Consider the following 14,757-nt stretch of genomic DNA (forward strand, 5'->3'; position numbering starts at 1 on the left):
TATATATATATATATATATATATATATATATATATATATATATATATATATATATATATATATATATATATATATATATATATATATATATATATATATATATATATATATATATATATATATATATATATATATATATATATATATATATATATATATATATATATATATATATATATATATATATATATATATATATATATATATATATATATTGTCCACATAACCAACGCAAAGGTGCAGATCAAAGGAAGTCTAATATATGTGCTTAATATCCTCCACGATGACAAATTTATAAATTGAGTTACACTCTCGTGCACTGGAACAGGTGACGTTGATAAGGGAAGGCGGTGGCTGAGTTATCAGCGTGCGGGCGTGGTGCCCTGGAAGACCCGTGTTCTAGCCCTTCCCGTCGCTATAAACTGGCAATTTTCAGTCAATGCCGAGTGGCTGAAAACTACCTACATGCTGTCCTGTAGACCACTTATCAACCCGGACTCCAGCCAAACTCTCTACAATGAAACAAAGATGAGTTTCGGCAGTATGAGCCAAACAAGATGCGCCACTCTAAACACTTGCCTGAACCACAAACGAGCTGGGGCCGACCACCAGGCCCCATCAAGATAGTCTACCGGTGCAACAGGCAAAAAAAAAAAAAAAATTACCTGATCACAAGCCACTTTTAGTCTCCCCCAACGTTGATATTAACACATGGAAATTTATATGTGAAAGATTTTACTTTACCGCTATTTAACGGACCCCGGACTAGGCTTCGTAGGGTGGGAGAAGCGACGCGCTCCCCCGGCGTATGCCCTCATTGATTGATTGATTAAATAAATTAATACACATAGGTACTCGTTAATAAACGCCTTCAATTCTAATTATAGCCCCTCATACTATTAGAATGGCACCTCAAACGCACTGCATCACCCTCATGATCAGCATTACACCACTTCACAGCATCTACACATCAGCTGGAAACCCCAATACCACCACATCCCATCACCACTAACACTTCGCTCCTCTATAATGACACACCATACCACCACCACCGAGTCACCAGCAGAGACATCATCACTACCACACAAAAGTCATTATCAGAGACATCACATCCCAACAAAGTAGCTACAGAAACATCCCTACACTAAAGACATAACGTCCGTCCTCAGTCACTACCACATCATCACCACAGCTCCCCGGTGAGGGTGTTGGCTGCTGCACGGATGAGGTGGATGACGGCAGCCAGGTGTTCGTTTATCTGGCGCCAGCGAATCGCCTGCTCATCGGGCGGTAGATACGGCAAGTCAGCCAGCAAGTCCTGGAGCCCCGCGAAGCTCTGTGAGGCGTACGTGTTGCTGCTGCTTGGCGCCATGACGACGTGGCTGTTTAGGGGGGTAGAGGGGAACGGGGAGAGGAGGTGGAAGAAGAATGTTGGATGGAGAACGGAGAACGGAGAACGAAATGGAATTGTGATGGGAAGCAGGATAAGGAAAGAAAAAAGGTAACAGCGGAAAGAAGTGGAAGGAGAGGAAAAGGAAGGGTGAAGGTGCAGGGTAGGGAGGTTAGAGGGGAAAGAGGAATGGTAATGGGAAGGAGGGAAAAGGAAAGGGAGGAGGCACATGGAGAAGAGAAAGGGAGGTGAGTGTGGAAGGAAAATGGTTAAGTGGAGATGAACGTGAACAAAAGGGTTGGAGCAGAAAGAGAGGGAGAGGGAGAAAAGAAGGGAACGACCGGAGTGAGAGAGAACGAGTATAGGGGGGGGGGGGGGGAGAAAAAAAGAGAAAACATAAGTTAATGTAATGCGCTTATATGTTTTCGTTATTTAATCATTTGTTTCGCGCTTAGTTTATATCAGTACATTCATCTTGCCGGGATATGAATAATGAAAGTGGGAGAAGAGTCTATCAGTTTTAGTATGATGTGTATTTTATCTTTTTTGTATATTTTTTGTGTGTTTGTGCAGCTGGATGCCACTAATACATGATTAAAGGAGGGACTCGCTGCTATTGTATGCAAAATAAACTACAAAAAACAAGAACTCTACTACTACAACAGCAATTGATATTAACACTGCCACTATTACTACTACTACTACTGCTGCTACTTCTACTACTACTACTACTACTACTACTGTTACTACTACTACTACTACCATTACTACTACTACTATTACTATTACTACAGGCGTTATTTGGCGAGGAAGATCGACCCTAAATTTTTGAGACTGGCACCTCCCTCCCGTGATCCCCCAGAGCGCTCTTTCTTGCTCATATGACTAGATGAACCAACACTGTTTCTCATTTTTTTTTTATTTATCAAGGACAACACGCGTTAATTAAGTCACCATCACGAGATCTAACGTTCATAAATAAACTTTCCCTCTACTACTTTACGTCACTTCATTCTACGGAATTTCTTAAAACGTCCTTCTCTTCAAAATATTGACATATGGCATCGTTTCACTTTCTCGTTTCTACTGACGATGATAGTGTGCTTTCATATTGAAAAGTTCTTTCGTATCCTACAATGATGCTTCAAAATGGTCTGCGGTGCAGCAGTAACACACATAACTCTCGTGAACTTTGTATCCCACACTCCTTGACAGGCTTACCCGTAGGAAGCTCAAGAAATGGTCATCGCCATAGGCCTAATGAGGTGCACCGTGGTGTGTTTGCCTCTGTGTCGCCAGCAAGACAAAAGCTATAGACAGCAACGCCGCGACTTGCGCAGGAGCCCCGATTCTTGCCACTAAATGAGGGATCTTGAAAATCTGACGCGTCCGAACATGAAACCCAAGAATTCCGCTAGAATTGGGGGTCTATAGTGGCAGCTGATGTCGGCTTACTACTACTACTACTACTACTACTACTACTACTACTACTACAACTACTACTATTACAACTACTACTACTACTACTACTACTACTACTACTACTACTACTACTACATTATCTACGACTTCTACTGCTTCTTCTGTTGCTGCTACCACCAATACTGTTATAAAAAATAATAATAATATTGATAATAATGATAATAATAATTAAATAAAAGGACTTACTCATTACTTGCTTGCTTATAGGAATTGCTTACTACCCAGGATCAATAAATAAAAATCAACAATGTGTCGTTACCCTTCTTCCCAGTTCAGGGTTATAAGGAGAAGACCTGACCGTGTGGGGACAGCTGTCGCTTTATCAGGTTTGGATTGATGGATTTTAAGTCATATACTAAAATAAAGTAAAAACTGAAGACAAGTAGCTTAATACACAGCACCAAAACCAATTACAGAACCGGGTACTAAGCAAAAATAGTAACACTCATGATACCGATAATAATAATAATAATAATAATAATAATAATAATAATAATAATAATAATGATAATAATAATAATAATAATAATAATAATAATAATAATAATAATAATAATAATAATAATAATAATAATAATAATAATAATAATAATAATAATAATAATAATAATAATAGTAATAATAATACTAGTAATAATAATAATAATAATAATAATAATAATAATAATAATAATAATAATAATAATAATAATAATAATAATAATAATAATAATAGTAACAATAATAATAATAATAATAATAATAATAATAATAATAATAATAATAATAATAATAATAATAATAATAATAATAATAATAATAATAATAATAATAATAATAATAATAATAAAATAGTATTAGTAATAATACTAATTACTAATAATAAATACCAACATCAATAGAAATAATATTAACGAAAACGGAACCAGCAACACATACGTACATTATAATTTTAGTTCCATATATCTAAAGACTGACTTAGTAAATAACGAAGCAACTCCAACTTAGGGAGCAAAGGTCTTTTTACCAAAGTACACACACACACACACACACACACACACACACACACACACACACACACACAAACACACACGCGCACGCACGTGAATTTTTTTATAACTTTCCTAATTAAATGCCTCGTCAGAGAGACACTTAAGAAGAATGAATTATTTGCCTTAATTATCTTCCTTGTCCGCTTTCCAGTAATTAGGCTTCGGGAGGAAAAAATAAATAGACCAGTTGGTTTATCCGTATTGAAGCAATTTGGGATTGCATTAAATTACGGTTTTTAGGATACATGTTGCCTCTTTTTGCCTACTTGTAACCCCTGTCCCACAACCACATCCATCTTTCTTATTTAAAGTTATGTATCCTCTCTCTCTCTCTCTCTCTCTCTCTCTCTCTCTCTCTCTCTCTCTCTCTCTCTCTCTCTCTCTCTCTCTGTGTGTGTGTGTGTGACACTGCGTCGTATATAGCTTACGTAAACCGTTTTAATTATTATATAAACTGTATGAGCCTCCTGTAATATAAGACGACAAGTACACAAGTGAGAAATCAAGGATAATTATACCGGACGTGCTCGCGTGTGTGTGTGTGTGTGTGTGTGTGTGTGTGTGTGTGTGTGTGTGTGTGTGCAAGCATGTATTTCATTCATGTGCAATTTATTTTTTCAGCTAAAAACACAACGATGCCTTTATGCTATGTCCGCATGTCTATTTTTTTCTTCTTATTTTCCTGTCTTTTCCAGACAAAACACACGTAACAGTAATGTTGTGCTATTTTAACAATTTTTCTTTGAGTGCTCCTTCTTTCTGGTTGTCGCTTTAAGCTGTTATGATGTTCGCATTAGTAAGCGATGCATAAAGTATTATCGGCCCTAAACACTGGTATGAATTTGACTGACATGGCTGAGATCTGGTTTCATATTTTCATTTTCTTTCTCTTTCCATCTTTTCTTTATTTATGCTTCACTTTTGTAGTTCTTGGTTAAACCCGGTTTCCTTCTTTCTATCTTTCTCCGTCTCTTTCCCTTTAATCAACAGCAATTTACGTTTCTCTCTGATATACTTATTTTACCATTCCGAGTTTGACCCAATTTCCTTTCCTTCATTTCAGTGACTCCACCATTTCCTCCTGATCCTTCTCACTCATTATTGCACATTCTCTCTCTCTCTCTGGTTGGAACTCGAAGAGTGAGGACGTGTTGTTCTGTTCCTCCAACGATTCCTCATACGATCGCTATGGCATAGAGAGCTGTTTTGGATATCGAAGCCATAGTAAGGGAGAAGGTGGAAGGAGAGTTGCAAACTGTGTCTCTTGGAAGAAGAAAAGATGTGACAAAAAACGTGAAAGATATTCTGGAAATTATAGTGCCTGAAATATCCAAAGTGGTAAGTGTGGCAGTGTCAACAGCTATGTCGGCCGCCACGAACCAGATGCTTCAAACCTTCAAGGACACATCGACTGGAAACTTACAGGCTCAAAGGCAAGTTTTATTATTGAAGTACGAGAATGATAAGCTTGAACAATACCAGAGATCAGACAACTTGCGTATCTATGGATTGGAGGAGTGAAAAAGAGGAAACAGAGGGATTGGAGGAGAAAGTGGGCGAGCTTGCATCGGAAATGGGCGTGAGTCTGGATCAACGAGACATCTTTGTGGTTCATCACCTGGGGAAGCGGAACGACGGCAAGCGACCAGTGATTGCTCGTTTCTGTTGTCGAAAAAAAAAGAAATAAAATGATTGGTAAAAGTTGAAGAAGAAGAATATGAAAATATTTGTTAATGAAGACCTAACACCGATGAGAGCAACAATGATGAAAATGGTGAAGGAGCAGGAAAATGTGAAAAATGTGATGACACGGAAAGGAAAAATAGTGGCATGGCTGAACGACGCTCCGAAAAGTGCAGTCGAGATTGAAACGGTAGTATTATTCTAGTGTTTGCCCATTCTCACCCCTCGCAACCAAAATTGGCTAGGGGGCCATTGAGACTGGGGAATGCGGTGGTAAACATGAAATGCGTCGCAAATGCATAGTTTTTGAGTTATGGGGGGTTAAAAAATACCCTAGATGTAGGGAAATTCCTTACACTTACTTAGATGTAGGGAAATTTCATACATTCCGGGGTTTTTTTACAAAGTACAGAAACCATGCAATTTCACTCACTCTCCATACCAAAGAGGGGTTCGAGGGGGGCGAAGCCCCCCCGTTACAGAATTAAGGTCATAATGAAGCATCTTAACGGTAAGTAATTTATGTCATAAGAATCTTGCAACCGTCATATACGACAATGTATTCACTTACTGGGAGCACGTACGAACGCGTGGAGCAGGTTTGGTACTACGTACGAAAGCGTGAAGCAGGTTAGTGATGAAGCTTCTTCGTAGGAGGACGGGTCTGGTGAAGCCGCCGGACCATTTTGGCGTCGTCATTAATGCAAGTAATGGCTAATGTTGAATAAGGGGACATAAGCAGAAACATGTTCTAATAACGTCAGTGTACTTCCCCCCGAGTAGTTCTCGTTATGGTAATATTCAGTTGTTGGATGACCTTGAACATTTTCTGATGGATTACAACGACGGTAATTATTACAATATTATTTGTGGTGATTTTAATGCACGGACAGGTATTAAATAAGATATTCTTGAAACTGATGCTCATATTGCTACAGAAGATCATTGTTTGAGAGAAAATGTGGAAGTGGTGGAAAAACTGTTGCTGTTAGGGATTCCCATTAAAAGAAAGTCTGAGGATCATGGTGTCGATAATAGTTATGGTAAAAGACTATTAGAAATATGTGAGAATAACCTGGTGTGTATATACAATGGAAGGGTTGGGAGGACCAGATGACTGGTAAAGTAACAACTGTACATAATACAATAGTTGATTATGTTGTTGGATCTCCGCACCTTATGCCATATATTAAAAAAAAAATAGTGTATCCAAGTTTGATCCAATATTCTCTGATGTGCATTGCATGATATCCTTGACTATTGCAAATACTCTTGTAACAACGGAAGGAAACCAAATATCGAATAAGGAAAAAAGAAATGTGGACCAAATTGACTGTGGAAAAATTATAAGTGCGTTAAGAACAGAAGTAATGACTAAGTTGCAAATATTGATCTTGATATGGTGACACGTTTAATTGAGTCTGCGAGATCTAAAACGGTGGAAGAAATCAATAACGATTTGAAAAACATTCTCTTTGGATCAGCTATGAAAACTTTCCCATCAAAGGGCAAAGGGTTCATTAAGAAGAGTTATAATTGTAGTACCAGTGGTTATGACAAGCAGTGTTGGACGAGTAGAAGAGAATATCACAAAGCGAAACACAAACACAACGTAGAAAAAAATGAAGAAAACTACAAGGACATGATAACAAAGAATAAGGAGTAAAAACAGCAATTAAAACGCGTCCATGTGAAAGAAAAAAATAATCTTATCCAGGAACTGCCAGCTGTAAAAACTAAGGACCCAAACTTGTACTGGCAAATCTTGCAAGGAAAAAAGAAAAGAGGTGAAATCCCAATATTGATAACTGAATTAAGAAATCACTTTGAGAGACTGTCACAGATAAATAATAGTGGTTTAAATGACAACTTACCAAGTTTTGACATTGATGTTACATATGAAAGTGTTCTAAATAAGGAGGTTTCAGCTGACGAAGTTGTAAAGTGTATTTCTAAGTTGAAAAACAAGAAGGCCGCAGGAATAGATAATATCATTAACGAGTATATAAAAAGCACCCAAAATGTTTTTTGTCCTCTTTATGTTGCGCTATTCAACAAGGTATTGGATACGGGAGACATAACGCAGGACTGGTTGGTAGGAATTATTGTACCTATATATAAGGATGCCGGAGATGTCAACGACCCAAGCAATTACAGAGGCATTACATTGTTAAGCTGCAAAGGTAAATTGTTCACGACATTGTTGAATGCCAGATTGACCCAATTCTGCGAGGAAAATGAGGTGATTAAGGAAATGCATGCAGGCAGGCTTCAGGGCAGGATATTCTACTAATGCTCATGTCTTTGTGTTGAAACACCTAATAGATTTGTTTTGTCATAGGAAGAAAAAATTGTTCTGTTTATTTGTTGATTTTAGAAAAGCCTTTGATTTAGTATGGAGGGATGCCCTGTGGTATCAAATGTTAAAATTAGGAATTAATGGCAAAATTATCAATGTAATAAGAAACATGTACAGTAATATAAAATCGTGCGTTTCAGTTAATCAAGAATTGTCGGATTATTTTGTGACTTACACTGGAGTATGGCAGGGAGAAGCTTGTCACCTTTATTATTTTCGTTGTGCGAAAATGATGTTGAAGAATTCTTGGTCAGTAATAGTTGTAATTGTCTTAAATTTGGTGAGAGATGGTCAGATGAGATGCTTAAAGTACTAGTATTAATGTATACAGACGATACTGTAATAATGGCAGATAGCGAAGACGGTTTATGTAACGCCCTTTTGAGCATGGAGAATTATTGTGATAAATGGAGGTTAGAAATTAATTGTAAGAAAACTAAAATCATTATATTTACTCAAGAAAAATATAACGTTGAGAACCTGAATTTTAAACTTAAAGGGGAAAACACTGAAATTGTCCAGGATTATAAATATCTAGGGATCGTTATGAGCCACGATGGAAAACTGAAAAAAAATGTCAGGAAAAACTATGTGAGCAAGGCAGACGCGCAATGTACAGCTTGATAGGAAAATGCCGAAGACTTGATCTCCCTCTTGACCTACAACTGCAACTCTTTGATGCGATGGTGCTCCCTGTTATTAGCTACGGATGTGAAATTTGGGGATACAGTGTTATTAAAGACGTTGAAAGCCTTCATTTAACATTTCTGAAGCATATACTTCATGTAAGAAAGACTACATGTATATGTACTACGTGTATATGGACTGTTGTATATGGAGAATTAGGTAAATATCCTTTAAGTGTACACATAAAATGTAGGATGGTAGGTTATTGGGCGTCTGTGATAACTGGTAGGAGGGATAAGTTGTGTCATATAATGTATCAATGCTTATTGAAATTATGCAACGCTACCGGTTTTAAATCACAATGGCTTGATTATATTAAGGCGCTACTCAACAGCGTAGGTATGTCAGGAGTATGGATATCCCAGCAAGTATGTAACCCAAGATGGCTGAAACTTACCTTTGAAAGAAATGTAAAAGATCAATGGATTACTGAGTGGTTTGCGAGTATAAACAGTCTGTCCTCATGTAGAATATATGTGACCTATAAGAAGAGTTTTGGTTTTGAAAATTATCTAACTAGACTTCCCAAACAATGTAGGATTAGCTTATGTAAACTAAGAACAAATAATCACAGACTACCCATTGTAGCTGATAGATATAATGACAATCCTAGAGAAGAGAGATATTGTAATAAATGGTCGGCAGTAGGTCGTAGAGCCAGTGTGACTGGGCCTTTACGCATATATGACTAGTGGCAGTAAGTTCTTCTTGGATGAACCCCATCTTCCAGGTGTCCTGGGATTCCTTGAAGGGGTGTAGTTGTATGTGTGTTTGTCTGTTTCTGCGTGTGTGTGTGTGTTTGTCTGTGTGTGTGTGTGTGTGAGTGTCGGGAGGGAGTTTCTCTCTCTCTCTTTCTTTCTCTCTCTCGTTTTTGTTACACACACACACACACACACACACACACACACACACACACAGACACTAAAAATTCCTCTCTGCACCACTTCCTTACCTCCCCCTTTTCCATACCTCCATCTCTTCCGCCTCTTAAGGGATTTATAAATCCCACTCCTTCTCCAGAGCCCCGCCTCCACCTCTCTCTCTCTCTCTCTCTCTCTCTCTCTCTCTCTCTCTCTCTCTCTCTCTCTCTCTCTCTCTCTCTGTGTGTGTGTGTGTGTGTGTATGTGTGTGTGTGTGTCTTACTTGAAGTGGTGTCTGCCGGGCAGGCCTCGTGGGTCCAGGAAGGCTCGGTCCAGCATCATCTGAGCATCATTGGCTGCCCTCACCGCCATAGGACTGGAAATTATAATATCTGTTAATATATGTTTATTTACTAAATGGAGATATACAAATAAATAAAGAAAATGATGAACCTGTCACGGGTTAGTAACCGTGAATAGTTATATTTCCTTATGACTATAGTCTGTTCGGAGCATGAAGTCAGCTCAAGGTGTGGCAGATTCCAGAATTCCCATGAGTGCAGCGCTGCCAGTTCGACCGCTAATTATCAGATTAGCACTCCCTCCCGGCCTACCCACCCACAACCCACCTGTTTATCTCTCTCTCTCACCCTCTCTCTCCCTCTCGACCCGGGGGGATACCTAGGAGGACACACCGACCACCACCACCACCACCACTACCAACACCACAAAGTGGCAACATGGGAAAAAATCGCTGCCACATGTCATAGAATTTATACAAATCCTTGTTATAATCCTAAACATCGACACTCATTGTACTATGTAGCTTCCTTTACTATATACAGAATATATAAAATATCGCTTTCAAATAGCACATGGATGGGAAATAAGAGAGAAACGCATGTACGAAGGCTGATTTGGCAGCATGGGTAGAGGTAAACGACGATACCAGCTCCACCCTGAACCGACTTCATGCTCTGAACAGACAATAGGTACTTGTTTCCTATTGTCAGGGTGACGGGTAGGTTTTCTCTCGCTCACACGTGGGCGCGCAACCTTTGTTTTCACCGTGACTCAGGGTTAAGAGAGCTCCCTTAACCCTGACCCTGACCAGGGTTAGTCCGCTTCCGAGTGAAAAGTAGCTCTCCCCGCGCATGACGTATACTGGGACCCAGTGGTCGGGGTCAGAAGGGAGAAGCCAGTTCAGTCCGACCGTGACCTTCCCAGTGTTAAGAGCAAGGAAGTCCGAGTCACTCCGTGGTCCGGAGGCTTATTGTTCGCTGTATGAATGCAGATCTGACCAAGGGCAGAAAGTACAGCACTGTACGTTTACCAACAACATTGACAATATACCATAACTGTGTGTAAGAGACAGAGAAGAGAGAGAGAGAGAGAGAGAGAGAGAGAGAGAGAGAGAGAGAGAGAGAGAGAGAGAGAGAGAGAGAGAGAGAGTATAATGTGTTTGTGTGCGAATGTGCGGTAAGGCAAGTCTTCCATAGTTATCCCTCCGGTCCACGTTTTCTTTTTAGTATACCCTACCCGAGATCTATTCATAGATTTTGACCCTGCCTTCCCTACCCTCTTCCCCTTACCTGGGTCACAGTCCACGTCACAGTTCTGCGTAGATGGATTAAAGCGGTCTAACCCGCTCTGCCTCCCTTAACCCTGACCGTGACCTACCCGCCTCCAAGCAGTGTTGCCACTTTACTGTCACTCATGATCCATGCAAAAGTTACTTTTTATCCACAAATTATCCACAAAAATCATCAATACTCCACAGTGTATTCCACAAACATATTCCTTACTGGACAGTAATGAAGCCATAATTTTATTGTTGCGTCACATTTATTGATAATTGATTACAAACTTGAATGTTATAAAATTAAAACAAATTGTACCTTTTTTAACGAAAGCAAAATTACCTGGCAACAAAAAAAAAAAATCTCTTTTTCTATCATTTTTTATATTTTTTATATTCTGCATCCAGCTCAATGGATATAATATCTGCATTGTCATCATCACTTTCGGCATTTCCCTTAGCACTGAAATTCTTTAGCATATCTTCAGTTGGCTTGACAGTGACGTATGACATCCCTCGAACAGATAATCCATATCTGATCTGGAGTATTGCTTCTACTGAACTTACACTGGAAGGATTTCTTAGCTTAGTGTGTACCACATTCATATGAGAGAAAATGCGCTCTACAGAGGCATTAGTGAAAGGTAAGGCAAACAATGCCAATGCTAGGGATGAAATGTTGGGATATTTTGGTTCCCCAGCAGATATTTTTTTCTCTCTAACTTCAGCCCAAAAAGAAACACTGTTTTCCAAACAAGACTTGGGCCACTGATCTAAATTTACAACATTCCATTCATTTTCTAAGCTATCCATGTCACTAAATGATGACTTGTACTGAAAGGCAATTGGTGCAATGGAGTCTTTGTGCTGGGAAGTAGCAATGGCAGGATGTAATTTTTTCAGCATTTGCAGAGTTTCAACGTTGCCAGGCAATCGAATCTGTACTTGATTCAGGAGTTCTAACAGATATTTCTGACAACGCTCTTTCACATATATTATTTGATTACCATTCAGAGGACAGGCATTAGCATAGACATTGAATTCATATCCAAAGTTAATGGCATTCAGTGGCAAGAGATAACTTGCATAATTAAGTTTAGGAAGATCTTCTTTGTGTAAGAAGAATTTTGACAGAAAGTATGGTTCAATTACCACTTGCATCAAATTCCTATACATGTCAAGAAGATCTTCTGTAAGCTTTGTGATGTCTACATTCTGTCCCTGAAAGAGTTTGTTCACTCTCACAACTTCCTTAAGGGTTTTACGAACAAACAAAAGGAACAGTTTATTCTGGGGATCTTTAAATGCTAGGCTCAGTTGTTTTGCAGTGTGACACTTTTTTTTCTATTTCATCTTAATATTCCCCTAACGAGTATCCAAATCCTATCTTTCCACGAGATATCCACAAAATATTAAACATCCACAGAAAAATCCATGTACAGTGTACATATCCATAACAAAAGTCCACAAATTTTGTGTTCAACTTCACTGTCCACAAGGGGTTCCACAAAAGTTCATTTTATCCACAAATTTGTGGATAATATCCACGATATGGAGTCCAAGGGGGCCGGAGGCACGGTCGGCAGGCTGGCTTGGCGGACTAGGATGCCAGCTGTGCGATGATTGCCAGTTCTTCCTCTACGTTTATTGTGTCCCGCTGAGTATCTCGCTGTTTTGTGTGCTTGCACAAGTTAGTTACGTGTTCTGGGCAGTGTTAACTAAAACTGTCTGTGGCAGGTTTGTACGGGGAGCTATCCTTTCGCGCTTGGCATAGCTTATTTGTCTGGGTGAGCCGCCATGCTGCCTCCCTCCCTGGCCGTGAGTTGCCAGATGTTGCATTCTCCTCTCTTGAGGTGTCCTTTATTGAGCCTTTAGCTTTCATATTATGTGTTCCACATTAGTCTTGTGCTATGTGAGGCTATATGTTTGTCAATAAACGACCCAAACTGCCTTGTTGTGCCAGAAGTACTGTGTACTAGTGTGTATTGCTGTCTGAAATACCCGCGTCGGCAGTGACTTGTATCTCCGCCCGGTCGAGGTAGCGCCTCACTTGGCTGGGTCGGTGGGCCGGCCCCTGCCCTGAGCCGAGCCCGAGGCCTTTTTCTGCCCGTGACCGTCCCACGGTGAGGTCACGGAGTGTCCTGCTCCTGTTGCTCCTCCAGACAGCCTCAACATTCACGCGAGTGGCGGTGGCGTGTGATGTTGTTATACCAGGACCTTAGCCGCCCTGGTTTCCGCTTTCCAGCAGGGGGAAAGACGTTCCTCCTGTCTCGATGGTCATGTGGCTTCCCTTTTTAGTGCCGTAAAGGACAGAAGCCCCATCACGTGTCTCAACGGCGGGACCCAGCTCGGTCACACCTAGATCAGGGCTTCTGAGGACTGCAACGACTTATCATACTCTTCTCCGCACAAGGTAAGTAGTATACGGTGTCGTCGTTAGTGTATCCAGGGCAGTCAAGGTTTTGTAGGCTCACGCAGACGTTGCTAGGTCAGCTGTGTGTGTGTTAGTAAGTGTTGGCTTTGTAGAATAAAGTTGTACATATTGTCACCCTCTCTGTGTTGCCCTTACCTGCCCCGCAGGAGTATATAAGAACCCTACAGTATAGTGTGAGCCTTTGTGTGAGTGTTGTAGTCACTGCGGGCTCCTGCAGAAGTCAGAAGTGACCACGTGTCGACCTTACGGGAATTCGAGTCCAGTGCTGGTCAGACTCTCAGCCTTAATTTGGCCTGGGTCTGACAGGACGAGGAACGAGGTAAGCCGTAGTTTTACGCCCTTTTTGGTAGTAAGTATACTCGTATACGTGTTATTGGTGCTGGAACGGGGACCAAGCCTCGTTCTTCACCAGCGCCTGATACGTGTGCTCCTGGTTTTCAAATAAAACCGTGACAGAACCATTGGAAAAGTTTAAACTATTTATAAGTATTAAACTCGCATTGTGAAATTATAGACACAAAAAAGAGAAAATGAAAGTTAATTCGAGTGACAAAAATGATATGCTAGAAAAGAAACAACTGGGAGAAGAGGAGGAAACGTTTGTTGATTTGCTCTACATGCTGCGGAAATTAATTCAAGCACAGCTGAAGAAAAGTTAATTCCTGCCACAGCATAAAAGAGTGTTTAAGAAACCCTAATTTCCTCTATTTCGTTCTCCTATAAACCATAAAAAATGTCATACGTCCTTGCACTAGCTCCGAAATAATGTCAAAATGTATTATGTCTGGGGTGGATATATATATATATATATATATATATATATATATATATATATATATATATATATATATATATATATATATATATATATATATATATATATATATATATATATATATATATATATATATATATATATATTTAAAGAAGGCAAGACATACAGTACGAAAGAGGTGGGGAGGGTATGTTGTTGAAATGCAGGTATACGCGAAAAGGAAAAATGGCAAGGAGCTGGGGTGAAGGCAGGCGAAGGGTAATGAGGGAGGAAGATTCACGTGAGTAAGATGAATGGACAGAAATATAGTAGGAATGATGCTGGTGGAAAAAAAAATGTAAATAAGAAAGCTAATATCTGAAAACGAACAACTGAGACAAAAAAAAAAGTCAAGGACAGAAGATATAATGTGAGGAAAAGAAAAATGGGTTAGATAGAGGTCCAGATGTAATGGAAAGAAACAGCGGTTATATATAG

At 39.5% G+C, this 14,757-nt stretch overlaps 1 protein-coding gene across 1 annotated transcript in view; it reads right to left on the minus strand.

Annotated features, from left to right (window-relative positions):
• Positions 1–221: 221 nt before the first annotated feature.
• LOC127001814 (N-acetylated-alpha-linked acidic dipeptidase 2-like) overlaps positions 222–14,757 on the minus strand; it is a gene marked incomplete in the record, with an annotated part of 158,653 nt that continues 144,117 nt past the window's right edge. Inside the window, 2 exon segments of the mRNA XM_050867019.1 lie at positions 222–1,382; positions 9,776–9,868. Of these exon segments, the coding sequence (XP_050722976.1) occupies positions 1,184–1,382; positions 9,776–9,868 (292 nt within the window).

The sequence above is a fragment of the Eriocheir sinensis genome, chromosome 21 (genome assembly GCF_024679095.1).
Source record: "Eriocheir sinensis breed Jianghai 21 chromosome 21, ASM2467909v1, whole genome shotgun sequence".
Lineage (NCBI taxonomy): Eukaryota > Metazoa > Arthropoda > Malacostraca > Decapoda > Varunidae > Eriocheir > Eriocheir sinensis.